This window comes from Pelodiscus sinensis, chromosome 24, assembly GCF_049634645.1.
Source record: "Pelodiscus sinensis isolate JC-2024 chromosome 24, ASM4963464v1, whole genome shotgun sequence".
In the NCBI taxonomy this organism is placed as follows: Eukaryota; Metazoa; Chordata; order Testudines; family Trionychidae; genus Pelodiscus; species Pelodiscus sinensis.
Window position 1 is genome coordinate 19,263,753 of NC_134734.1, and position 24,879 is coordinate 19,288,631.

Genomic DNA, 24,879 nt, shown 5'->3' on the forward strand with positions numbered 1-24,879 from the left:
CGCCCCCTTCTTCGAGCTGAGCCTCCCATATCCAGGCGTGGACACGCATCTGCAGAACAGCCCCCCCCAGGTTTGGAACCTCCTAGATGCTTTGGGCGGGGGCAAGAAAGCGTGGCGGGGGGGGCTCATTGGCGGGGGGGTGGGGAGCGAGGGGGGCGGTGCCACCTAGTGGGGAGCCCCACCACGCCCCCGACTCCCACGAGCTCCCCTCCCCCCCCCCCGTTCCCGCTGGAGACGCAGAGGCAGAGCCGGGGGCCCGACACAGGCGGGGGGGGGGGCACCGCAGGAGGCAGGTGAGGGAGGGGCTCGGTGGAGGGGCGGGTCCCTGAGGCGGAAGGGGGAGGGGCTCGGAGGGGAGGCGGGTCCCTGAGGCGGAAGGGGGAGGGGCTCGGTGGGGGGGCGGGTCCCTGAGGCGGAAGGGGGGAGGGGCTCGGTGGGGGGGCGGGTCCCTGAGGCGGAAGGGGGAGGGGCTCGGAGGGGGGGCGGGTCCCTGAGGCGGAAGGGGGGAGGGGCTCGGTGGGGGGGCGGGTCCCTGAGGCGGAAGCAGGCGCGCGTCAGGCGCGGCGCGGGCAGCCCCGCTCGGGTCCTTGCGTCGGGCGCGCGATGCTGCGGCTGGGAGCGGCCGGGAGCTGCGGCCTCCTGCTGCGGGGGCTCGGGGAGCGGCTGGGGGCGCCGAGCCGGGCGCTGGGCCTCTCGCTCCGCCGGGTGAGGGGGGGGTCAGACCCCAGGGTGCGGGGTGTGGGAGGGGGTCAGACCCGGGGCCGGTGGGGGTGGGGGTGTGGGGGGGGGTCAGACCCGGGGCCGGTGGGGGTGGGTGTGGGGGGGGGTCAGACCCGGGGCCGGTGGGGGTGTGGGAGGGGGGGGGTCAGACCCCGGGGCCGGTGGGGGTGTGGGAGGGGGGGGGTCAGACCCCGGGGCCGGTGGGGGTGTGGGAGGGGGGGGGGGTCAGACCCCGGGGCCGGTGGGGGTGTGGGAGGGGGGGGGGTCAGACCCCGGGGCCGGTGGGGGTGTGGGAGGGGGGGGGGGTCAGACCCCGGGGCCGGTGGGGGTGTGGGAGGGGGGGGGGTCAGACCCGGGGCCGGTGGGGGTGTGGGTGTGGGAGGGGGGGGGGTCAGACCCCGGGGCCGGTGGGGGTGTGGGAGGGGGGGGGTCAGACCCGGGGCCGGTGGGGGTGTGGGAGGGGGGGGGGTCAGACCCCGGGGCCGGTGGGGGGGGGGGTCAGACCCGGGGCCGGTGGGGGTGTGGGAGGGGGGGGGGGTCAGACCCGGGGCCGGTGGGGGTGTGGGAGGGGGGGGTCAGACCCGGGGCCGGTGGGGGTGTGGGAGGGGGGGGTCAGACCCCGGGGCCGGTGGGGGGGGGGGTCAGACCCGGGGCCGGTGGGGGGTCAGACCCGGGGCCGGTGGGGGTGTGGGAGGGGGTCAGACCCGGGGCCGGTGGGGGTGTGGGAGGGGGGGGTCAGACCCGGGGCCGGTGGGGGTGGGGGTGTGGGAGTGGGGGGGTCAGACCCGGGGCCGGTGGGGGTGGGGGTGTGGGGGGGGGGGTCAGACCCGGGGCCGGTGGGGGTGTGGGAGGGGGGGGGTCAGACCCGGGGCCGGTGGGGGTGGGGGAGGGGGGGGTCAGACCCCGGGGCCGGTGGGGGTGGGGGTGTGGGGGGGGGGGTCAGACCCCGGGGCCGGTGGGGGTGTGGGAGGAGGGGGGGGTCAGACCCGGGGCCGGTGGGGGTGTGGGAGGGGGGTCAGGGCCGGGGGGGGTGTTCCACGTGCTCTCTCGGGCGGGGTTCTGGAGGAATGTGAGGAGGGGGTCACATCCAGGCTCATCTCTCTTTGGAGGGGGCTGGGGGAATCAAGCCCTGGGCTGGTGGGTGTCAGGTGGCTGCTCTGGGCTGATCTTGCTGCGGGGGGGGGGGGGTGATGTGTGTCTGCAGGTCACCCCCATGGGCTGATCGCTGGTCGGGGGCTGTCGTGCTCTGAGTTGGTCTTGCTCACTGGTGGTATCTGGAGGGTGACCAGGTGCCCCCGGCCATACCCCCTCCTCCGGATATCTCCCACCCCCGAGCTGATCCGTCTCTCTCTGCAGGGCACCGTGGTGGTGGAGCGCTGGTGGCAGGTCCCGCTGAGCAAAGAAGGGCGTTCACCTCGCCTGCACCCAAGGAGGCACCGCATCTACAGGCTGGTGGAAGACACCAAACACCAGCCCAAGGAGAAGCTGGAGCTGATTCTCACTCAGTCTGTGGACTGTAGGTTTCCATTGCAGCTTCGGCCTCCTTTCCACATAGTGGGGGCATTTGCTTTCTGTACTAACGAGACAAGGTTGTGCTGGGTACTGTCACGGGAGTCTTGAGTTTTCTCCTGAGTTTCACCAATCCGTTATGACAGGCGGGGAACCTTTTTTGGGTCGGGAGGCTGCTGACCCACAGAAAAATCAGGCTGCACACAAGTGAGAAGCAAAGAAACAAAACCCAACCCGTGTAGTCTGGTCCCCAACTGAGAAGGAGAAAGGCATTCCCCACGTTGTCTTTGCACACCTGAGTCCGTGGGAGGGGGCAGGCTAGTTGATTTTGTGTGCTCCAGCCTTGCGGTGGGGGGGCTGGAATGCCAGTGCGGGTTCCCCAATGCTGGGGGGAGGGGCGGGAGTCCTGAGCCTTGAGGATCAGATCTAGGCAAGCTGGGGGCTGCAGTTGGCCCCTGGGCCAGAGGTTCCCCACCCCTGCATTATGAGACCAGTGCTATCTAATGGGTAGAGCAGAGAAGTGAACCAGACTCCCATGTTCTTTTCCCCATTTTATTGCTAGAGATACAGAGGCAGAGCTGGGAAATCACTGTGGTTTTGAAGTTATCAAGGTGATATGGAAATAAATATTAATGTGTTGCTGCTAAAGCCTCCCCTCAGGGCCAAACCCAGGAGTCCTGAGTCCCAGTTCTGTGGTTTAACTACTGCATAAGAGCAATCGCTCCACTTGTGTCCTTCAGTTTTTTAAATCCAGTTATTTTTAAATATTCTTGTCACAGCTTTTCCTTCATCGTAATTACACATACATTGGACTTAGGTTCACACATACATGCTCATGCATTTTGGATATGAAGTGAGGTGCAGTGAAGCAGCTGATAGTACACACAACGCACAAACATCTTGCCTGATTCAGTCAAGACATTTCGGCTTTTTAGGCCCTGTTTTCCAAAATCTCTGTGAAATGCCATTTCCTTTTCCTGTGTTCGAAGTGCTCTGGCTTCCTTCGTGGGAGGAATGTGCTGTGTAACTCTAAAAGCTCTCTAATGCCTTATGCGCTGTGTTTGCTAGCCAAATCACACTGCCCTGTGTGTCTTATTCACAGATTTGGGAAGCCGGGGTGATATTGTCTCTGTGAAGAAATCTGTGGGTCGCAACAAGCTTCTTTCTGAGGGACTTGCTGTTTACGCGTCGCCAGAGAACAAAAAAATGTTTGAGGAGGAAATGAAGGTGAGTTTGAGGAAGGAATGACCTTTCCATCCCACATCGTGCTCTCTGCTATCCTGATGTGCAGAATTCTGCCCTGAGCTATTTGAGTTTCTCCCTGGATTCAGTGCAAACAGCACACAACCTTCCAGAAACTAGAAGTTGGTTTGAATATTTAACTGGTGATTTCATTGGACGAAATATGCCAGGTCCTGCAGGTTTATTGTTTTCCACAAAATGTCTAGGCTCTGCAACTTCAGAGTGAAACTGCTGCTCATTTGGGGTTTTCTGGGGGGGAGGGGTGTTTGTTTGTAAATCTAACATAGGATTAAATTAGGAGACTAAACCTGGAGAGTTCTTTTGTTTTTAAGTGGGTTCACTTAACTTCTTTATAGCAAATTGTGTGTGAACTCGCATGCATTACTGATTGTTTTGTTAGCTAGTAAGATTTGAGCAGCTGTGGTAGAGATATATTTGGGAAAACGCTGTAAAGACAGTGGCACTAAACCTAATTGTCTCTAGTATCCCACATTAAACGAGTGGTATGAAAAATACCTTTCAGTTCATATAACATTACTAATGACCAGGATACACACTAATTGCAAAGTAACAGGAAATTTAACAAATTCAACTGTTTTAGAAATACATGTCCCTAGGATAACGGGCAGCTGATTTGGGGCTCCTAGGCATTACTGAAATTCACATAATAGTCAAGGATTCTGCATTGCCAAAATCCATCTTCACCTGCTTTGACAAATGCTGTCTAGTTTGAATGATGTAACTCTGAATACATGGGTAAACCTATTATACCAAAGCCAAAAAAAAAAAAAAGCCTTGCTATTAAAACTTTATTGCCAAGTGAGGTGAGGACTGGGGCTTTGACAATTGCTGGACTTGCTGGGTAGTGAAATACAAATTAATGTGTTGTGACTCACTACAGCACATCAGAGAGTTCCTATCCCAAAATTCCCAGAATGGGGACATAGTTGGCACTAAAGCTTTTTGAATTGAGAGCTCCATAAGTAACCCCCAAATCTTGGACAGTGCTGAGATGAACTGGGACACATTGTTAACTGGGCTTTCCCCACCAATCTTATTCCTCATAGCTACGTAATGAAGGGAAGCTGGAGAGACTTCAGACTCAGAGTGGTGAAAAGGTGAGTAGAAAGGTTGTCGTGGGGGTGGGGAGACGCGAATGTCTGTAAAACAGCCGTGCGATTCCAGTGAAATGTGGGGGTCTTGGGAACTGGAGAGTCCCAGCCAGCAAAACTAAAATTAATAGGACCCTGCTGTGGTTAGGGATGGTGCATTTTTATATGAGTATGTTTGTTCAGGTAGCTTTTTTCCCCCCAATAAAAAACAAGGACAAAGATGGAGACTGTGAGTCTGTAGGGGCAAAGAACTTGTCTTTATCGAAACTGTGATTCCATACCTATGGCGTTATGTAAATGATTGACCCGATCATCCCTTCTAAAGGGGAGATGGGGTAGCTTTGAACTGGAGTTACAATGAAAGCTCAGTCAGCCTGTGGTACCTGTCTCTTAACATGATCTTGGCAAGACTTGTCCCACATTGGTGACTCTGAAACATCTTTACCCTGGGCTAGCTCTTGAAACAAAGCAAGCCGTTCATGACACTGGACAATGTAGAGCTGTTCATTTGGTGAATGTTTGCAGCATGGGTGAAACTGAGCCAACTCCCCCCACACGGTCCTGCCAGTGTGACTTGGCCCTGACTTTCTGAGACCTCCTGCAGGTCTGAACAAGGGAGTTCGTTCTCCATGAGCCATGCCATCATGGGTTCTGTTACCAACGTGGCTTTGTGATGCAGACACTTGTCCGCTAGAAATTTAACAGACCTGGCCATTCCTTGCACTCATGCTCCCCATCTGTCATCCTCCACCCCTTCTTAGACCCTCGAGTTCCTGAGGAACTGCCATCTGGAGGTGGGGATGAAGAACAACGTGAAGTGGGAGCTGAATAACGAGATCGTCGCCCGTCACTTCCTGAAAAACGTTGGTGTGGTCGGGCTGTGACTGGGGCTCGTATGTGGACTCAGGGTCGGGGGGTGGGGGCTCATTTCGTTTGTTACTGGGATGCTGAGAGTCAATCCCAGACAGCAAAGCTGGCTCAGTGTGGAGCCTCAGGAACTTATCAGTCAGGGCTAATCAGGGGAAGCCAGAAATCTAGCAGGAGGCCAAGGCCTCAGCGTTCTTCCTAGAGAGCTCTTGGCTGGGGTTAGAATTTACAAGGCCCAGCAAATCGTAGTGTTAAGCTAGAGAGCATTTGCTGGAACCTGTCTACTTCCTGCAGATCTCTGCCATCTCCTGGCCTCCCAGCTCACAAACACTTGGGCATCTGTCGCAGCAGATACTCCTTGTCCAGCCCTTTTCTTTCCGAGCTTCCCCTACCTGTGTCTTTTACGAGCTCTAGCAGGCAGTCATGTCATCTGGCTCCCAGCTGCGTCTGGTGTAGGGATACTGACCGAGTAATGGTTAACCGGTGCCTGGGAGCAGTCCCCCCTGCTAGGACTGTGCTGCGGGCCAGAACAGGAGCCAGTAATCCTGCACAGGGCCAGCAGCCATGAGAGCTGGGGGCTGCTCTGGCCATGCTGAAGAGGTCCCATCTCCCATCCTGCTTAACCTTAGTTAACTAGTCTGGTGAGCCACTTCCAAACACCTGTTCTTAATGGGACAATGCCCCAGAAAAGGACTTGCTGGCTCCAGTCTTGCTGCCCTTACAGGAGAGACCACCTTGTTTTCTCTAGTTTTAAGTGTTGAACCTCAAGCTACTGTGTGTGATTAAAATGGGGAGGCAGCTGCTGGCTTTGGGTTGGAATAAGCATCCTGGGGTTAAGTCGTGGTACTGATTCTTTCAGCTTAAAGTCTCTGTGACGCCACAAGCGCTGAAGCTGCCCGACGAGCCCATCACGAGGTGGGGCGAATATTGGTGTGAGGTGACGGTAAGTGCCCATTTTGTTGGGAAGGGGGGAGCTGCTTTCTTTTGAAGGTCCCTTAGCTAGAAATGGCTCCACTTTCCCCGTCTCTGCCTCCCTGCTCTGGACCTCATTTATCCTCTGTGTAACACGGAGAAAATATTTGTTTGCATCTTGCAGGGAGGGGGGAATTGGGCAGCTTTGTTGCTGACTGAGCCTGCTTTGAGATCCTCAGCATGAAGTTACTGCTGCACCCCCGCATCTGCACCGCCTCACATTCCAGAGTGCTTTATGAACTGGATACCCACGGGAACGTAGCCCCCTCAGGGCTATCAGATGGGTAGACGGAAAGGCAAGGAAGGGCAGGAGAACTTTGGCCTAGCCACAGACAAACCCCTACTCTTGTTAGACGTGCTGGCACCCCCACAGTAGAAAAGAGCCAGGTTTTAAAGGTCTCTCTTTCCTACCCACCCTGGAGGCGTTTTGTAAAACATGTCCAAGGCAGAAAAGAATTTCGCCTGCTGTATTTCTATTCATCTTTTGTCCTTCCTGCCTACTTGGGGGAGGAGAAGCCAGCTCTGAAACTTGCAGGATGAATGTCCAATTGGTGTCCGTTACAGCTGTGCGAATGTGTGTAGCTTCCTGTTTAATTTGCTATATGGAATCCCCAATGCACGTGAGCAGCGTGCTATGTTTCCAAATTGGTTACTGCATCTCTGTGAGTGACAGGCCTGGAAGGTACCAGTATCTTCTGGACACACTAACCCCAAAAACCTGAGAGCAGCATGTCCAAACGCTGAGAGGGAGAAAGGAGCTGATGTTGCAGGCAGAGATTTGAAATGGAACCGGAGGGAGACAGGAGATTTCAGAGGGGGAGCTGCGGCCGTGAAGGCCCTGGTACCAACAGTGCAGGCAGACCCGTGTCGGAGTGAGGAGGGGCGAGAGTGAGAGAGAGGCACAGCCTGTCCAATCAGCTGTAACAAGCACGAAGGGTTTTAAAGGTGAACTCACCCATTCAGCTACTGTGAAGGAACTCGAAATCTTTTCCCCTCTCTGATGCATTCGTACGCCTGTGTCTGGACCTGCCCTGGGTGCACTCTGATCTCCGGCCTAGCGAGTGTTTCCTGCCCATGAAACCCTTAACGTCTGACCAACAGAAACAACCTGCTGTGGAGGGAGCCGCAGGGGACCCAGCCACTTTCTGCCAGCTTAGGAGCCTGGCCCTTTGCGCCGGTTCACTGGAAGCAGGGGGCGAGAATCCTTGTGTGAGGCCCTAACCCACATCTCCATCCTGGGCTTGTGTGTTGCAGGTGAACGGCTTGGACACCGTCAGGGTGCCCATGTCTGTGGTGAACTTCATGAGGCCGAAGACCAAGCGCTACAAATACTGGCTGGCCCAGCAGGCGGCACAGGCAGCATCCAAGGAGTAAAGGCCCCACCAAGCCGTTCTGGGGAGTTCTCCCTGGAAGGCCGGACTGTTGAAATCCCCCTGCTGCAGCCTCCTGCGTGGGACTCTCCCCCCGCCAGATGAGAAGGCAGCTGGGGTGACCTGGCTTCCTGTAAACACTGTCGGGGTTTGTGGGCGGGTCTCGTTGCAAACACACAGGAACTCTCCATCTCTCCGAGCCGGGACTCTCTGCCCAGGATCAGGAACCCACCCGGCTCCCTGCTGCTGTACGTTGCTCTCAGTTAAAGCAGGACGCCTAAACACTTGTGGCTACTAATAAAAGACTCCAGGATCTTGAGTCCAAGCCACTGTCCATGTGAATCAGCTCTTTCTTGCTGCTGTTGGGGTTTTGTTCAGACCATGCCTCGGCATTGGGACAGCTGGAGGCCAGAAGCTCTATGGGGAGTGCTGGGAGAAGCAGCCACCGGTGACTTACCTGGTCAATAGAAAAGCACCAAATGCTCTGTTCCCAGGTATCCAGCCTGATGCCGGGCCTGATTGTGCTGATCCCAGTTGGCGGTAGGGGGAGGGGAGGAAATGGAAGGTGGAGAGTCCCCTACAGAAAATTACTTTATTGCAGGCACAAGGCTCTCACTTGGGCTGGAGATCAGAACTCCACAGCCATCCTACCAGAACGGGGAGTGATGCCACCCACACACGGCACCCTTCCCCTCTGCCTCCTGCAGCTTCTCCAGGGGTGAACGGGGCTAAGAGCCAAAGAAGCACTGGGCTGCCTGTCTTGGGCTGCTCTCAAGGCAGCGGAGTAGGACTTAAATGCAGCTGCTACAGTGAGAGAAGCAGGACAACCAGGGACTCAGTCCTGCCAACCCTTTCTTGGGGGGCAGGCCCATAGGTTTAGCTGGAGGCGGAGCCTTCTGTGCCCAAACATCTCTCAGGCCAGCAGGGCTTTCCCACCTCTGCTTGTTACCTGTGCAAAATGATGTGGAAACTCTCTGGCTATGTCTACACTTGTGGCTTCTTGCACCAGAAATATGCAAATGAGGCTTAAGGGTGGAATATTGTTGAGCCTCATTTGCATACCTAATGAGCTGCCATTTTTGCAGAAGGAGCTGTCTACACTGCCCCTTCTTGTGCAAGTAAAACCCTCTTGCACAATACCGTTATTCCTGAAAATAATCGGGGGTTTTCTTGCGCAAGAAGGGGCAGTGTAGACAACTCCTTCTGCAGCTAAGGGCATGCCCGGCATTGGTAAAGACCCCTCTGACCACCAAGTGCAGGCTGGGGTCTGCTGGGATTTGCCAAATGTGCCATCTCTGCTAGTGGCTGCAGGCAGGTAATCACTGGATGCCCTGAGAGTTTGAGTTGCCGAAACCCCAGCTGCTAGTCCCTGTTCTCTGGCAAAGCTGGGGCAGCTGCTTTCAGCCTGGCAGACCAAGGAGGACCCTGGGAGGATTCATGGAAAGCTCTTCAGGATCTGCTTTGAATAAGGATCCTTTGAAAGATCTGTGTAGCTGGGGAGGTGGAGCTAATAATTAGGGATCTGTTAGATTAGGGGTTTTAGGAATTGTCTTTAGGGAGAGAACTTGGGATTCCTATATGAGGACTTGAGGTTGTGGGGGCAGAAATCCGGGGGAAGTTAACTGAAATGAGGGTACAATGAATGCTATGTAGCTAGAGACAGCCAGCATTTGCATTCTTCTGCTCTGCCTGCCTTAGAGATGCCCTCCTAAGATACCATAGCAGGTGAGCACTGGCTAACACCGAGCATTGATCTGCGCCTCTTTCAGAGGGCTATACCATCGAGGCAGCAGGAAACTGAGCCTCCTTCCTCAGCTCCACTGCTAGAATCTTGTCTCCTCTTGCCGTGATGCATGCAAAGCATACAGATGGAATCGTTTCGCCAGTCGTAAAAATGCAGCCTCTTCTGGTGGGGAGCACACAGCATGTCCACAGCCTACAACCACATGGTCCTGTTTTGAAGGCACTCATGGCAGCAAAGTGTCAGACCCCACTATTCAGTCTGTAGTCCTTAGCCCACAACAGCTCCTGGGGCAAGTGATAAGGGCTGGACCAGTAAACAGATCTGATAAAAAGATCCAAGCTTCGTCTAGGGGCTGGTTCATGTGGAAGGCTGATGAATCCACTACTGACCCATCACAGGTCCTTCAGCTCCTACAGTAGCTGTTCCTGCTTGGAAATCCAGGTGTTGTGGGTTCATTTTCCAAGCATGATCCATCCAAGGGGCTGCTGTTATCGCTAAACATCTCTATTGTGGACTTGGACAGAGGTGGGGTGAGGGGCTGGGGACAGAGGTGGGGTGACTAGAGATCAGCCAGGTACCAGTTGCATTTGAATCAGAGGAGGTGCATAGGCAGATGAATCCTGTTAACTTTCCTCTTCAGAATCCATCCTGAATGTTATTGAAACTCACATGTTATATACGGTCCCGAGTCGGGACAGAAATGGATTGGCTGGCTGCTCTGAGGGTGTCGCCTACGATTCAATTACATTTTGTGGCCAATCTGTCCAATAGATGGGCTCTTTAAAGTTTCCATGGCACCCAATAAATTCTTTGAAATATTTAGCCTGGGGCGAGGTTGCTGTAAGACTTTTTATGAGTCAGCAGCGGGGCTAGCGGCATCCAGACGAAATGGAACCAAGTCGCATACGAATGAAGCGTCATAAAACAAACCCAAAGTTAGCCAGCGATGGCAAAGCTGAAGTCAAAGTGATTACGAAAATGCAAGTGTGTGTGTGTGGTCTCCATACGATGGTTTCTGTGTTGTGTGTCTGTTAGTGACTTGTTTGTGTGTGTCAAATCCTAGGCACAAGTTAGGGGGGTGTCTTCCCTGAGACCAGACACATCCCTGCTGCACAATTTGTGCTGTGAGAGGGCTTGGCCTCTGAGATGAGTTTTAGTGGGTCTCAGCCTAGTTCCTCAACAACCAGCTCCTCAGTCTGCTTCTTGGCCACGCAGCCCCACAGTCTGGACTGCCTGCTCATCTGGCTTTTGTTCATTGAGGGATGCAGCCTTCTGACCCTGAACTTCTTTACATTTAAGCCTCTTGGACAGGCTGGTACCGGGTGCTTCTCCCCAGCTGGGTGAGGCTGCTCTGGCTCTGTCTGTTGTGCCAAGGGGGAGGCAGCCAGGCTCTGAGAGGGCTGTTTTGGACCTGTTCCCCCTTTGGCTGCGAAGAGGAGAGGCCCATCCAGGGGAGCCGAGCTGCCACTCACCTTCCTTGTTAGAACTCAGGGCTTTGCGAAAGCATCCAGAGATGAGAAGCCATTAATCCTTTGCCTGCCAGGCAGGGTGTCACCCCTGGTTCATTAGCACCAGGGCTGTTGCTCCATCTATTGTGCCAGGCGCCGCTTGTCTTCTGGTCACTGCCCCCAGGAGCTCACAGCCTAAACACAGTGGTTGAGAGGGGAAACTGAGGCATCAGGTGCAGACTTGCCTTAGCCAACATCCAAGGATTGTTTGGCAGTAGGAAAGGACCCCAGGTTTCCTGATTCCCAACCCACTGCTCTCCCTGCCTTTATCGTCTTCCTTCATTTTCATAATCTACAACATTGTCTTGGTGGCTAGCCAGCTTTTCTGCCTTAGGCCCAGATCATGTGCCTGTGCAGAGCCCATTGGAGGCTGATGGGACCCTGTCCAGGCTTGGGTGGAGCAGCTTGCAGGATCAGGGCGGTGCTGTGCAGAGGGAGCATTGTGGAAAGGTGGGTGGGTGGGTGGCAAAAAGCAGCCTTGTTAGGAGGGTGAGTGCTGGGAAGCGCCACAGATTCACCAGTGGCTTCTTCATCCCTTTCCTCCTGGTTCCCTCCCAGCCAAGATAGTTGGGCCGGGCATCGCACACATGCAGAATGACTGAGATCGGGGAGGCCTGTCGTGCTAAGCACAGATGCAGAGGGGAAGTGACTTGCCCAAAGTCATCCAGCAAATCAGTGGCAGGGCCCAGATTACCATTTAGGTCTCCGGACGTCCAGGGCTCTAACCCCTAGACAACACTGCCTCTGGTACTCATCTGCTCCCGAAGAAACCTCACAGGATCAAGCCCGGAGGACTGGACTGGTCCATGTATGCTGGCAAGGACCAAAAATGGGTGGAGGACAAAAGGCAGGTGTCAAAGTGACCGATGGAGATGCTTGTGGGAAACTAGCCGGTACCTAATTTCCATTACTACAACCACTTCCACTAGGAAAAAAATAATCTGCCCTCAGAAACAGAAACCTTCCTACTGTTAGAGCTGATTCCTGTCTTTGTACCTTTTCTTTGCCAAGCAGAAAAGTCCAAGCAGGGAAAGGAAATCACCCATGAATAGAACAGGGTTGACCCAGCAGATCTGTTTTAATGAAGCCGTCCGAACATACAGCTGTGAAGCATGAAACACCACCAGAAACAGACGCTGGTGCAATCTCTCTTTCTGCCTCCAGAGGACACTCTAAAACTGAGATTTATTAGCCATATTGCAAAGCCTTCAAAATACAAATAACCATCTCCCAGACAATCTCTGCAGGATAAAACTAAGAATCACAAAACGGGCAAACAGAAACCCTCCTAAATTTCTATCCTGCTTCAGCAAGTAAGGGGAATGGGACGTGTCCCTCAATTTATCTGGTTTGCTTTTTCTGCTAGTTTTTTCTGTATCTTCATTGGAAGCTCCGGATCCGTAAAATGTTCTGAAATGACAGAGACAGGGGAAAAGAAATGATCCTTCCCTGTGACTGCAAGGAAAAAAATTGGTCTAAACTAGGCGTCTTTCATTTCATTCAGTAGCTACGAGCAATGGTGATAAATAGCATGGGTAGTGAGTCAAGGTAGGGCTGCAAGAGGTAAGCCCTCTCCCAGTCTCACCCCTTCTTCCCACCTCCCCCCGCCGCCCGACCACAGAGAAGTGGGGTGGCACACAGCCCCTACCTCCTGCCCAGCACCATGGGAAGGGCAGGTAGTGCCTGACCCCAGGTTCCCTGACCCCAGAGCACTGGGGAAGGCAGGCGCTGGGGGCAGTAACACTCCGCCTGCAGTATGCCTACAGTAGGCGTTCTGGAGTGGAGTGTGGGCAGGGCCAGGCTGGCAGTTTGGGAAGGCAAAGCCTTCCCCTGCCTCTGATACCAGGTGCCCCGATAGATAGATAAGCATGATACGTGTCTGGACAGACAATAGTTGGGACGGCATGGCGATAGACAGATAAGGCACAGCGTCATCTCCTTCCACACATGGCCCTGCTAGTTAGGTGGATCTACATGTGCTGCCCAAAATATTATTAGTGCAGTTTCAGGTAGGGATGTCAGTGTGTAGTCGATTACAGGATTAATCGGTAAGCTGGGCTTTTCGGTTAATCATATCGACTACATGCACTCCCTGTCCTTGCTGCCTCTGTATCAGAGGCAGCAAAGGGGGGGAGGTGGGAGTCGGCACATGCAGGGAGCCATCTTAAAAGCCAGCTTTCCATACATGCTGACTCCCCCCCGCCCCCCAACTTGCTGCCTCCCACAAAGGCAGCAGGTGGGAGGATGTGGGAGCCGGTACACGCAGGAAGCCGTTTTCAAGCTGGCTCCCTATGCATATCGGCTCCCGCGGAGCCACCTACCCTCTGTGCTGCTGCCTCTTTATCAGATGCAGCGGGTGGTAGGGGCTGGCCAGAGCTCACTCCCATCTGCCCCACCCCTATATGTAAACGTGTAATCGCTAAAATGTCCTGTGGTTACACGTTTACCCAAATACCTGATAGTTAATATCCTTAGTTTCAGGTTGACCGGCAATGCACCTAGAGTCGAGCCTCCAAACACCAGGAAATAGAGTTAATAGCCGAGCTGCACAAAGGTGCCTGACACCCATTGAAATCCATCAGCGACTCTGACCCCGTAACACAAAGGCCGTGGTAGTGCATGCAGCCAATGACAAAACACAGATCTGTGGGCTAACCCCACTAAATCAACCATCATGGGTCCTAGCTCTTCTCCAGCCGTAGATCTCAAAGCGCTTCACAAAGGAGGGCACCATCATTATCCCCATCGGTGAAATGGGGAAACTGAGGCTCAGGGAGAGGAAGTGTCTTGCCCAAAGGCTCCCAGCTGGCCAGCAGCAGGTGGGAATAGGACACAGGTCTGGCAAGGCCCAGGGCGTGTTCTAGCCTTCAGGCCACAGTGCCTAAATGCAAATGCCAGTACAAATGGCATGTTTACCTGCTCGTTGCTCATTATCATTCATTACGGGGCAGTCCTGGCTGAGTCACACGGATAAGACATCACCAGGGGCTTTTGCCAACTTCCTTAGTGGCTGCAGGAAAGCTCAGCCACGGTGCCAGTTGCACTATCCCTTGGCATCTGTACACCCACAGCAACAGCGGCAGCCCCTTGGCAGCCGGGTCTTCTGTGCAGGAGCTTTTTCCACATGCTCTGTAATGTGGCCTCCCCACTTTCACAGGGCAATCTCCCTGCTCTGTCCCCGGTATGGCTCAGGATCTGCTAGCCCAGCCTTCCAGCAGCAAGCTGCCCCCCCTCCTCCTGCACAGTCCCTGCAGCATGTCAGTCCAGAGAAACTCCACTGGGGTAGCACGGGGCTCAGAGGCAGCCAGTGCCTGCCTATCCACAGCACGGTTCTTAAGCCACTTTGTCTAGTGCTCCAAAATCTCACCAAAGTCCAGACCCTCCATCTTGAGCTGTCATGGGGCAGAGATGCGAGTGGAGCGTAACCGCCGCAGTGGGGTCTGCCTGAGTCTGCAGACGTACGGTGGCAAATCACATGCTCCTGGAACACTGGGCATTCAAGTACTTCCTGAGAGGGCATCCGTCTGCCCCCCACTGGTATGACTTCACCTCCGTGATCTGGCATGCCTTTGAGGTCCTGCCGGACAGGGTGGAGCAGCGCTCCCTTAAAAATGGTGTCCCCTGGCCAAAACCATATCCTATTTCGGCCCAGTGCCGGATGGGGGACAAACCATCCCAAAAGAGGGCGGTGTGGTTCCAAACCAGACAAGTGGCCTGCCTAGACAAAAGCACGGGACAGACCCTCGGAGAAGAGTGTCTTGTGCCCTTCAGCTCTACAGTAGTTAATTCAGATGTTCTACCATAGGCTGTGTCTAGACTGGCCAGTTTTTCCAGAAAATCAGCCGCTTTTGTGGGAAAACTTGCCAGCTGTCTACACTGGCCGCTTGAATTTCCGCAAAAGCACTGACGATCTCATGTAAGATTGTCAGTGCTTTTCCGAAAATACTATGCTGCTCCCGTTCGGGCAAAAGTCTTTTTCCGAAAGACTTTTGCGCAAAAGGGCCAGTGTAGACAGCACAGTGCTGTTTTCTGCAAAAAATCCCTGATCGCGAAAATGGCGATCGGGGCTTTTTTGCGGAAAACTGCGTCTAGATTGGCCACGGACGCTTTTCCGCAAAAGGTGCTTTTGTGGAAAAGCATCTTACCAATCTAGACGTGCTTTTCCGAAAATGCTTTTAATGGAAAAGTTTTCCGTTAAAAGCATTTTCGGAAAATCATGCCAGTGTAGATGTAGCCATACTGATTTCTCTGTCCACGTCGTTAACTATTTCACTCCTCTCATCAAAGCGGGAGGTGGAGGGGCACCAACTTACTTCGCCTCATTTATTCTGAATGGCATCTTATCTTGGCATGGGTAGCATTTGGGAGATGCCACACATTTTTTCTCTGCCAGTCAAGAAAGATCAGAATCTATGGTATTCCCTGGAGCACTATGCAGCAAAATGGTCATATTTTGAATACATGCACTACCTACTGCGAGCTAGGGCTTGCTTTGGCAACTTATGTAAGTGGAGCTTATTTTGTGAGTGGAGCTTGAAATAGTCCCCCCCTCCCTTCCTTCTTCCCCTCCTCCCTTGCAATTCAACTCTGGCTTCAGTGGGATTACAGGCAGTCCCCGGGTTACGTACAAGATAGGGACTGTAGGTTTGTTCTTAAGTTGAATTTGTATGTAAGTCGGAACTGGTACATATTGTAGGGGAAACTCTAGCCAAACATTTCTCCAGAGCTCAGTTTTATTCTCCCACACCTCACTTCCTTCAGTCCTTTATTCTCAAGATGAGGTGTCTGTTGAGAAAAGCCTCTCCGCGTCTCTCTGGTCTGCTGGGGGGAAGCAGCTAGTGCGGGGTTGCCTCTCCCCGTTTGTAAGTAGGGATCCGATGTAAGTCGGATCCATGTAACCCGGGGACTGCCTGTACTCTGAATTTACACTAAGGTAAGTTAGAATCAGTCACCTCAATACTTGTGAATATAATGAAATAATAATAATAATACTACAACAGCTCTTACTTTTCATGTCTAACAGGATTAACATAATGGTCTTACCTGCTGCAAACTCATGGATATTCTCTGGTCTTCTCAGCATAACTTCTCTGTGGAGAGAAGAAAGGGGGAAGAAATAGACTTTAAATGGAGTTTTACTGGTTACACTTGTGGTGGTTTATTATGTTAGCCCTGTCTGGAGATGCAGAAGACGAATTGGTAAATTGCACTTTTATATTGGGAATCAATAAGCCAATTAGTTACTAAGGAGAAACATTTAATTTATGTTTGCCTTCAACTTTGGAAATTTGATATTTATAAAACCCAACAACAACTTTAGACTGGCACAAAGCTAAGGGATACTTATCACAATTAAAGCATCCTTGCTAAACTACACAGCCTTGCATTGGCAATCAATAAGATAATTAGTAACAAATTGGGACGAAAAGATACATTCCACCTGAAATAAACCACAAAAATTCTTCACAGTGAAATGCTGTCCCACAGTAATGCCCCAAGCATGTTATAGCCTGAAAGTGAAAGCAGTTAGATATTGGCGTGATGGATTGGGGCCTGCATTCACCTATGCTCCGGCTATTTGGCTGGGTTTGCTTCCAAGGAAAGGGTCAGTTGTGGCCTCACGCTTTTGGCATCAATGGAGTTACTTCTGATTCACAGTAGATTATGTGAATAGACGATCAGGCACACGGTATTTCTAATACCTCTGGGTAAATCAACATCGCTTTGCTGAGGTCAGTGGAGCTGTGCAAGTTTAAGCCAGCTGGTGTGAGGAGCTGCCCCATGATTTTAGTGGGAAAGGAGTCTGAAAGAATTGGGTTTAGTTTGGAAAGGAGAAGACTGAGAGGGGACATGATAGCAGCTTTCAAGTACCTAAAAAGGTATAGCAAGGAGGAATTTTTTTCTCCCTAACCTCTGATTGGACAAGAAGCTATGGGCTTAAATTGCAGCAAGGGAGGTTCAGGTTAGACATTAGGAAAAGCTTCCTGTCAGGGTGGTTAAACACGGGAATAAATTGCCTAGGGAGGTTGTGGAATCTACATCATGGGAGATTTTTAAGAGCCGTTAGATAAACACCTGTCAGGGATGACTTAGGTGGTGTTTGGTCCTGCTGTGTGTGCAAGGGACTGGATCGGATGACCTCTCAAAGTCCCTTCCAGTTCTAGTATTCTGTGAACTCTGTCCCAAAAACTGTATTAGGTGGAAAGCAAATATCCCAGCGGCTTGCAAGAGCTCCCTGAAGAATTACACATTTTAAAGCTAACAACCCAGCATTTCTTCAGAGACTGAACGTTGTCCACCAGCTCAGAAAAAGAACTCCTAAGACTGGGTGTATTGGCTCCATCTGGTGGCCCCTCAGTCTACCGGTGTAATTCTCAGTCTTCCTTTTCCTTCATAGTGATAGTTCCTCCTGCAAACCCTTCTCCACATATGCACCTAGATGCTGGAACTAGAGATTCTGGGGGTGCAAACCTCTGGCTTGAAGTGGGTACTATTATTTACAGGGTTCATTGTTTGGGTCAGTGTCTCTCAGCACTTCTGCTGTATAAATTGTTCCAGCATACCTGCATATACACACACACTAAGACAGCGATGGTCAACCTAAGCTAATGAGTGGGCCATATGAGTGGCCATCCATTCTCTCAAATGGGCCACAATTTGTTGTAACCAAGATATGTTGTCCCTGTCCCAGAACAGGGTAGTTTTGCATCGGGGGCACCGATTGGCTGCAGAGGAAGCGTACGTCTCTCAGTCAGGCTACATCTATGCTGCGGGTGTTTTGCGGAAAAGGAAATGCAAATGAGTGCTCATTTGCATATCGTGTGCTCTCATTTGCATATCTTCCAATCCTTTTTGCAGAAGAGGTTTATGCCAAAAAAAAGCCCTGTGTAGACGGGACCATTTGTCGGAAAAAAACCCTTTTACGCAAGAGCCTGTGAACCTCATTTTTTGAGGAATAAGGGATCTTGCGCAAAAAGGAGTTTTTCTGACAAATGGCCCCATCTACACAGGGCTTATCGCAAAAATCTCGTCCGCAAAAAGGATCAGAAGAAGATATGCAAATGAGAGTGCAAGATATGCAAATAAGTACTCCATTTGCATTGCCTCTTCCGCAAAACACTCACAGTGTAGACATAGCCTCAGTGGTGTGTGCAATCAGCCCACACCTCCCTTCATGGGCTCTTGCTTTACTGGTGTATTACTTTAGTAATACTGGTAGGAAAAAACCTAATGGGAGAAAACCAGTGAAATCTGCAAGCCTGCGCATGATCAATGGTAAACAAAAGTTCCAGGGCTACACGTAGGACACCGATGGGCCACAGGTTGCCAACCACAGCACTAAGGCCAAGTAGGGTTGCCAACTGTCCTGGATTGGCCTGGACAGTCCGGTATTTGTGGCTTCTGTCCGGTAAAAAAAACCAGAAAATACCAGACATGTGACATGTCTTGTATTTTCTGTTTTTCTTGGATGGAAGGACATTCTTCCCCTGCTGCATTTTGTGGGAGCGGGGAGTATGGGATTTAAAGGCACCATGATTTATTTTTTTTGGTGCTGGTTTTTTTTTTGTTCAACAACTTTGTTCCCCCCCCCCCCGCCCTTTTTTTTCTCAACCAATTTTTTTCCCCATCATTTTTTAATGAAACTATCTAGCAACCCGAAGGCCAAGCTTCTGGTTAATCGGCTTCTTCCTCTCCTAGATTTCTCTTGCATGCCGGTAGAAATCCCTCCAGTCTGGGAGAAGGGGGCCTGTGCTAGCTCTTGCCAATTCCTGCTGGAAACGGAAGAGTTCAGAGCTTTTAACAGTTTCTACCTGTGGTTCTGATTCTCCTGGCTAAAATCCTGCCAGGTCAGCTGCATGCAGTGGGGGGTCAGAATAGATGCCTGGGGGGTACCTGCTACCTGCACACTACCCTGATGGGAAGCAAGGAGAGAGGCTCATTAGATCATCTCTCTGGCTAATTGATCACATCAGGGGCTGGCACTCAGCGAGCAGGCCCTTTAAAGGGAGCTCAGGCCCCAGGGAAACAGCATATAAGAGAGTGAGATTGAAAGTGAGCTGCAGCCAGGAGTGGGGAGCCCTCCAGGGCTGGGCTGGGCTGGTTTGGTTTGGTTCGGTTCTCAGTGGACAGACTGCTGAGTTAAGGGCAGCAGAGGGGGAACGTGGGGCCCTTGGTGGTGTAGCGTGTCCTGGGCTGGGAGGGAGTGAGGGTGCTATGCTCTGGGATGGCAAAGGGCCATATGGACTGTGTTCTTCCTCTGAGCAAGAGGGAGCTGCAGCACGGAGATGGGAGAGACTCCTCCAGGGCACAGAGACTGCAAACACCTCTGTGACCAAAGCAAGGCCCCAAGCCAAGGGAGGGCAGAAGGACCTGTGAGTAGGGGGAAAGTGCAAACTTTACCCTGGGAGGGAAGGACTTTTGACTTGGCCAGGGAGCTCTGGGGAAGACAATCTCCTCAGATGGTGAAACTGAGGCACGGTGAGGTAACTGAGGCAATAGCTGCGTGTTAGATGTTGGAGGTAAATTTTTAAGGCTCCGATTAGAACCAAGTGTCTGTGGTATTGGGAAGATGAAATTACCTGAGAAATCCCGATAACAGCAACTCAACTTCTTTGTGAGACCTCAGGTACTTTTCATTGGCAATGCGCGTGTTAATCTGCAGCAGAGACATAACCGAAAAGGTAAGTTTAAGGGCCGCCGCTCTGAACTGGCAGTAACCCCATTTCATCAGTGCTTTGCTGAAGCAGCAGTAATACATGCCATTTATGTAACCTTCTGCATCTCCAAAGTGCTCTCCAGATGCTAGGTAATCCTCACAATTCCCCCTGTGAGGGATAATCATGTAAATCAATATTATTTATGTCCACTGCATAGATGGAGAAACTGAGGCTCAGAAAGGTTGCCTCTTCCACTAGGCCCCAGTGGTAGAGCCAGGAATAAAGAACCCAGGAGTCCTGACACCAAGAGTCAGGTCCAAGACTCTGCTCTGCAGTGGAAGTAGATTGAATGGAGAATTGGGATATTGGTTACAAAAGAGTAAATCCAAAGTGACTTAGTTCAAATTTACACGGCTTTTGATCCAGCTCTAACCTCTAGCCTGGGCCTGATTCTACCCTCAGCCTTACACCAGTGTAACTCTACTGACTCCTGCTTTGGGTCAGTGGAAATCAGGAACCCAGCCTGTTGCCGTCCCAAAAACTCCTAGAAAATGGTGTGCTACTGCTGGGCTTATAGGTCGTGTTTAAGGACAGCATTTTACAAAGGACACGAAGAAGGTCCTGGTTCATAAATAATCCTGGCATCTGGTGAGAAATCTCTCATCCTTGCAAGGACTGAACAAACTGACAGGTTTCTCAGTGTGTTCCCCTTTGGCAATCTCTTGTCAGATCGAACAAGGATCACTGCTTTTTTGTGGAGGTTTTGCATGAAAAGGTTTTCCTCTAGTGGTCTGAGATAAAAGTGAATTCCACCTACCAATAAACCACCATAGCCTTTAGAGTACTTGCCATGCTTCGTAACAATTATTTTCTACAGGTTGAACCTCTCTAGTTCGGCAACATTCCTGGTTCAGCATGATTTTAGTTAGCCAGATGTCCACTTATCACGGATGTGGCCGAGTTTCCCATGATCCTATAAAGTTTTACAGCCACCAGTCCTGGTTCTCAATGTTCTGTGCTGTTGTTTAGCTCTAATTTACCCCCTAAATGTCTTCTAAGAGCCCAGTAAGCAGTGAAAGTGTGGGTAATGCTGCTTGTCATGATTATGAGGGTTAGCCAGCAGCCTGGGGTTTAAGGGGTTAACTACACCTAGCCAGGTGGAGTGACCAGTAGGAATGTAGGTGGGACTTTCAAACTGGGACAAAGGAATTTGGGTTTTTTCCTTTCTCCTTTTGTCGCTTTGTGTGTGTTCTCTGCAGCTACAGAGAGGGAAAAGCATGTCTCTCTCTCTCCAAGACACCATTCTTCCTTTTCTGTAAGTAGGGTAAAGTTTAGGTAGTTTCGTTAGGCTTTATTGTTTTAAGGGTTGGGTATGAGATCTGGCACTGCTTAAAAGATGTTTTGGCTTTTCTTTGTAACTAAGTTCTAGGCCCATGGAGTTTCTCCATGAGTATACTTTGTTACCTTCCCATCTAGTCATTATGCCTGCAACAGGAATATTGTTGTAATAATAAAAGTCTTCTCTTTTCTTTTTATTAACCTGGCATTGGTTACTTGTGTGTCCTGATTTTTATTACTTGTGTGTCCTGATTTTTATAATAGGGGTGAGATTTCCCAAATGATCTTTCCCCTGATTTCTTTATCAATATTTGGGTGGTGGCAGCGGAAGTTTTATTCCCAAGATCTAGGTTTTTAAGATTTTGGGGGAAGTTTTATACCAAAGCCTGGTAGATAAGGCTTTGGAGTACCCTTGCTGGCCCCCACTTCTGCATTTATCATGCCAGGGTGAGGAAGGAGCCATGACACTGCTAAACAATATTGACCTCCCATGGTCTGGCAAATTCTCTGATTCAGCACCGGTCAGGTCCCGAGGGTGCTGGATTAGAGATGTTCAATCTGTGGTTAATATCTGCCTCTTATTTTTGCGTGTAGAGTTCCTAGCTAAGATCGGTGTCCTTTTGTATGTGCAGCACCTAGCACTAGAAACAATCTCTGCTCGGCATTTCTTGCAGGTTAAACAAACCAATTCTGAGGGTGACAAAGAGGCTGAGAGAGGTTTTATTCCCAATTCTGCTATTCCACCTATCTTTCCTGATTTTGCAGCCTATGCTTTGATAAATGTATTAGATTTTATTCACTGACATCGTTCTAGATCTAAGGTTTAATCTAAATCAGGCTCCGGGGAAGCTGAATGAGTAATTATCACCTTGATGAGACTATTCTCCCTAAATTGGAGGAATGACTGAAGCACACTAAGGACTGATCAAACGTCTTTTGAAATCCTAAATGTGTTGACTCTGCAGATGGCAAAACGTAGCAGCAACAGTTTATGTGCAAAGGAGAAAGGTGCGCTGGTTGGATAGGATCAAAAGCACTTCAATAGGGTTTTCTGGTTGTTCGTCAGTAAATTGGATTGCCAGCCCTCTGGCTCATAGCTCTAAATCTGGGAATCTATGATCCATCATTGAGACTATTCCAGTGCAACATAACTAGAGCTGTGCAGATAATGGGTTTTTCACTTGGCTAGCAATTCCAAAACAACCATTTATTTTGGGTCAAATTGAAAATGAGGTTCTCAAAACTTTTGGCAGATCACAGGGGAAAAAATACTTTGTATTCAATGAAAAGTTTCTTTCCTCAATGAAACATTTTGGTTTGATTTTTGAGCTTTTCAAAATGCTTCTGACTAATTATATTGATAAACAAAGGAAACTTTGAAAAAAAAGTTGTTTTGAATGTAAAAAATCAAATCCAAATGTGGATTATTTTTGGACATTTTTAACGGGCGTGGGGTTTTGGTGGGGATTTTGGGTTGTTTTGGGGTTTTTTTTACTAAAACAATTCAGCAAACCCAACACACATTCATAAAACATTTTGTTGTTGAACATCTGCATTTGTGGCCCAAAATGCTTATTAGGACACAGAGCTGTTAAGACTGGACATCAAGGGATGGGTAATTTCCCTGTTCAGTTTATTTCCCTTTGAAATATCGTGTGCTGGCCATGCACGACTCGTCTGACTCAGTCCGTCCATTCTTATTTGATCTAGAGCAAGGTGAAAATTATCTCTCGTGACAATTCAGGGGGGTGAAATCAGGACTCTGTGTCCCCCTCCTCATGTCCCTCTCATCATGCCACCCACGTCTTGCCAAGAGCCTGAATAGGATAAAGCTTTTTTATGGGCTGTTGTGAACAAAATGTTCAGGTAACAAATCCACTCCTTCCGCAGGACCATCAGCATCGCCCCCCCCTTAGTCAGGGGAGAGTGGGGGGGACATAGGGTTGTAGAACTACCCCATACCAACCTGTTAAGAGTCCTGAGACCTGCCCCCTAAGTTTGGGGGTGGGGAGGAGCAGAGGAGGAAGAATGCCTCTTGGACTGAACATTTTTGGAGGGAGAAGCCCTCCTTTTGGGGGAGAGGGGAACCTTTCTTTGCCCCTTCCTGTTTTAGGGTGGCGTTCCCCATTCCTCGGGGGGGAAGATGTTTCTCTTGGATGCAGCCCCCTTGTTTTAAGGGGGTGCCCCAGCTCCCCACCCCCTATTTTTATGGGGGAGGAGCATTCCCCCTCCAGATCAGGAGCCCTGCCCCCTCCCCCCCGACACACACCTTGAACTCCATGAGCTGCGCCTGCTGCTCTGGGCTCAGGGCCCCCAGATCCAGCCCCTCCAAGCCGGAGGCCACATCAGCCATTTTGTTTGCTCAGGCAAGCTGCTGGGGTTGCTATGGGGACAGCTCCAGGCTCCAGCAGGGCCAGCCTTGTTCTGAATCCGGAGACTCCCCCTCCCACAGCTCTGGGGTGGGGCCTCCCCTTCTCTAGCAAGGGGGGAACTTACTTACCCCAGAACCAGAGCAAACCCTCTCTCCCCAAGAGCATGCCCTGATGGAGGGTAGATCCCCCCCCATCCCCTGCCCCAAGGATTACAGGACGGAAATTGGCACTTTGCCCATGAAATTAGCCTACCTGTCAAGGCGCCGTCGCTGGCCAGTTACGCCCTGTGGTTCTCATGTGCTAGCCTGAGGCTGCAATGTTTGGGCTCTGGCCAATTCTCAGGATATTCAGCCTGGCTCTTGTGTTTTTTAAAACCCCAGCTCGCAGTCATGTGAATGCCCCTGCATCTCTGCTTCCACTAAAACAGAAAGAGAACACCTTTGCCCACAAGTGTGGCAGAGAAAAAGTGGAGGGGAAAAACGCCCATACCACCAAAATGCATCCCGAAGTCTCAGAAACCAAGGGGCAAAGAAACACAACTCACCACAACTCATTTGTGTCTTTAAAATCTCATGATTTTTAGGAGTGTCCGAGGGGTAGCTGTGTTAGTCTGTAACTTACAAAAAAAATTAAACAAATGGGCTGTAGCACCTTAGAGACTATATATAGATATATATAGATATACAGGGCTCAACAATTTCGCTTATCTACTTGCCCATGGTGAGTAGATTTCAGCCGGTCGCCCCATTCATTGGTGGTTTGCGCATGCGCAGTGCGGGTCTCGTACATGCACAGTGCAGGGCTGGCGAGGACCACTCATTTTTTAAGTATCAGAGGGGTAGCCGTGTTAGTCTGAATCTGCAAAAACGGCAAGGAGTCCTGCGTCACCTTATAGACTAACTGAAGTGTTGGAGCATAAGCTTTCATGAGCAAAGACACACTTTGTCAGATGCGTGTGCATTTTTTAATTTTTTTCATGATTTTAGGGGCATTCATGGGTTTTGGATTCATCAGTCCTGGGATTAATTTATTAAAATTTGTTTCAGAACTTGAAAACAAATCATTCTAACCATAGGAACTTTCTGATTGGCTTGGATTACAAAACCCAGATTTGGTGCTGACTTGGGCCTTTTCAGCAAGAGTAATCCTAAGCACCCAATAATTATGACATTGAAAAAATTAAATGTTTGGAGGGGGCTTTTATTTTTCTCTCTCATTTATATTTTTCAGTGCACAGGTCACATTTTCTCAGCAACCATGAAAGCTAGAAATCAGTGTTTTAAATAAGGCTGCCTTTTTAAAGCTTAAGTTGAAATAACTGAGTTCGGCTTTTGGCACTATCTACGCAGCAAGAAGTTGAAGGAAGAACACTCTTCCTTTGATTTCCTTTATTCCTCGTGAAATGAGGGTTCCAGGAGTTGGAGTAAGTAGACCTCCAGCTCGACATTATTTCGATAGAATGGATTGC

The 24,879-nt window shown here is 50.9% G+C and overlaps 2 protein-coding genes across 2 annotated transcripts; one reads left to right on the forward strand and one right to left on the reverse strand.

Annotated features, from left to right (window-relative positions):
- Positions 1 to 546: 546 nt before the first annotated feature.
- MRPL9 (mitochondrial ribosomal protein L9) lies at positions 547 to 8,126 on the forward strand. Its single transcript, XM_075907113.1, has 7 exons — positions 547 to 705; positions 2,077 to 2,236; positions 3,332 to 3,456; positions 4,539 to 4,589; positions 5,345 to 5,446; positions 6,310 to 6,393; positions 7,677 to 8,126. The coding sequence occupies exons 1-7, from the start codon at positions 604 to 606 to the stop codon at positions 7,794 to 7,796; spliced, it is 744 nt and encodes a 247-aa protein (XP_075763228.1). The 5' UTR covers positions 547 to 603; the 3' UTR covers positions 7,797 to 8,126.
- A 4,192-nt stretch (positions 8,127 to 12,318) lies between these two features.
- Positions 12,319 to 23,463, reverse strand: RIIAD1 (regulatory subunit of type II PKA R-subunit domain containing 1). The gene is made up of 4 exons (XM_006119395.4): positions 23,309 to 23,463; positions 19,624 to 19,700; positions 16,088 to 16,134; positions 12,319 to 12,454 (listed from the first exon to the last, which is right to left on the reverse strand). Exons 1-4 carry the CDS (start codon positions 23,390 to 23,392, stop codon positions 12,381 to 12,383), a joined length of 282 nt encoding a protein of 93 aa, XP_006119457.2. The 5' UTR covers positions 23,393 to 23,463; the 3' UTR covers positions 12,319 to 12,380.
- Positions 23,464 to 24,879: the final 1,416 nt, after the last annotated feature.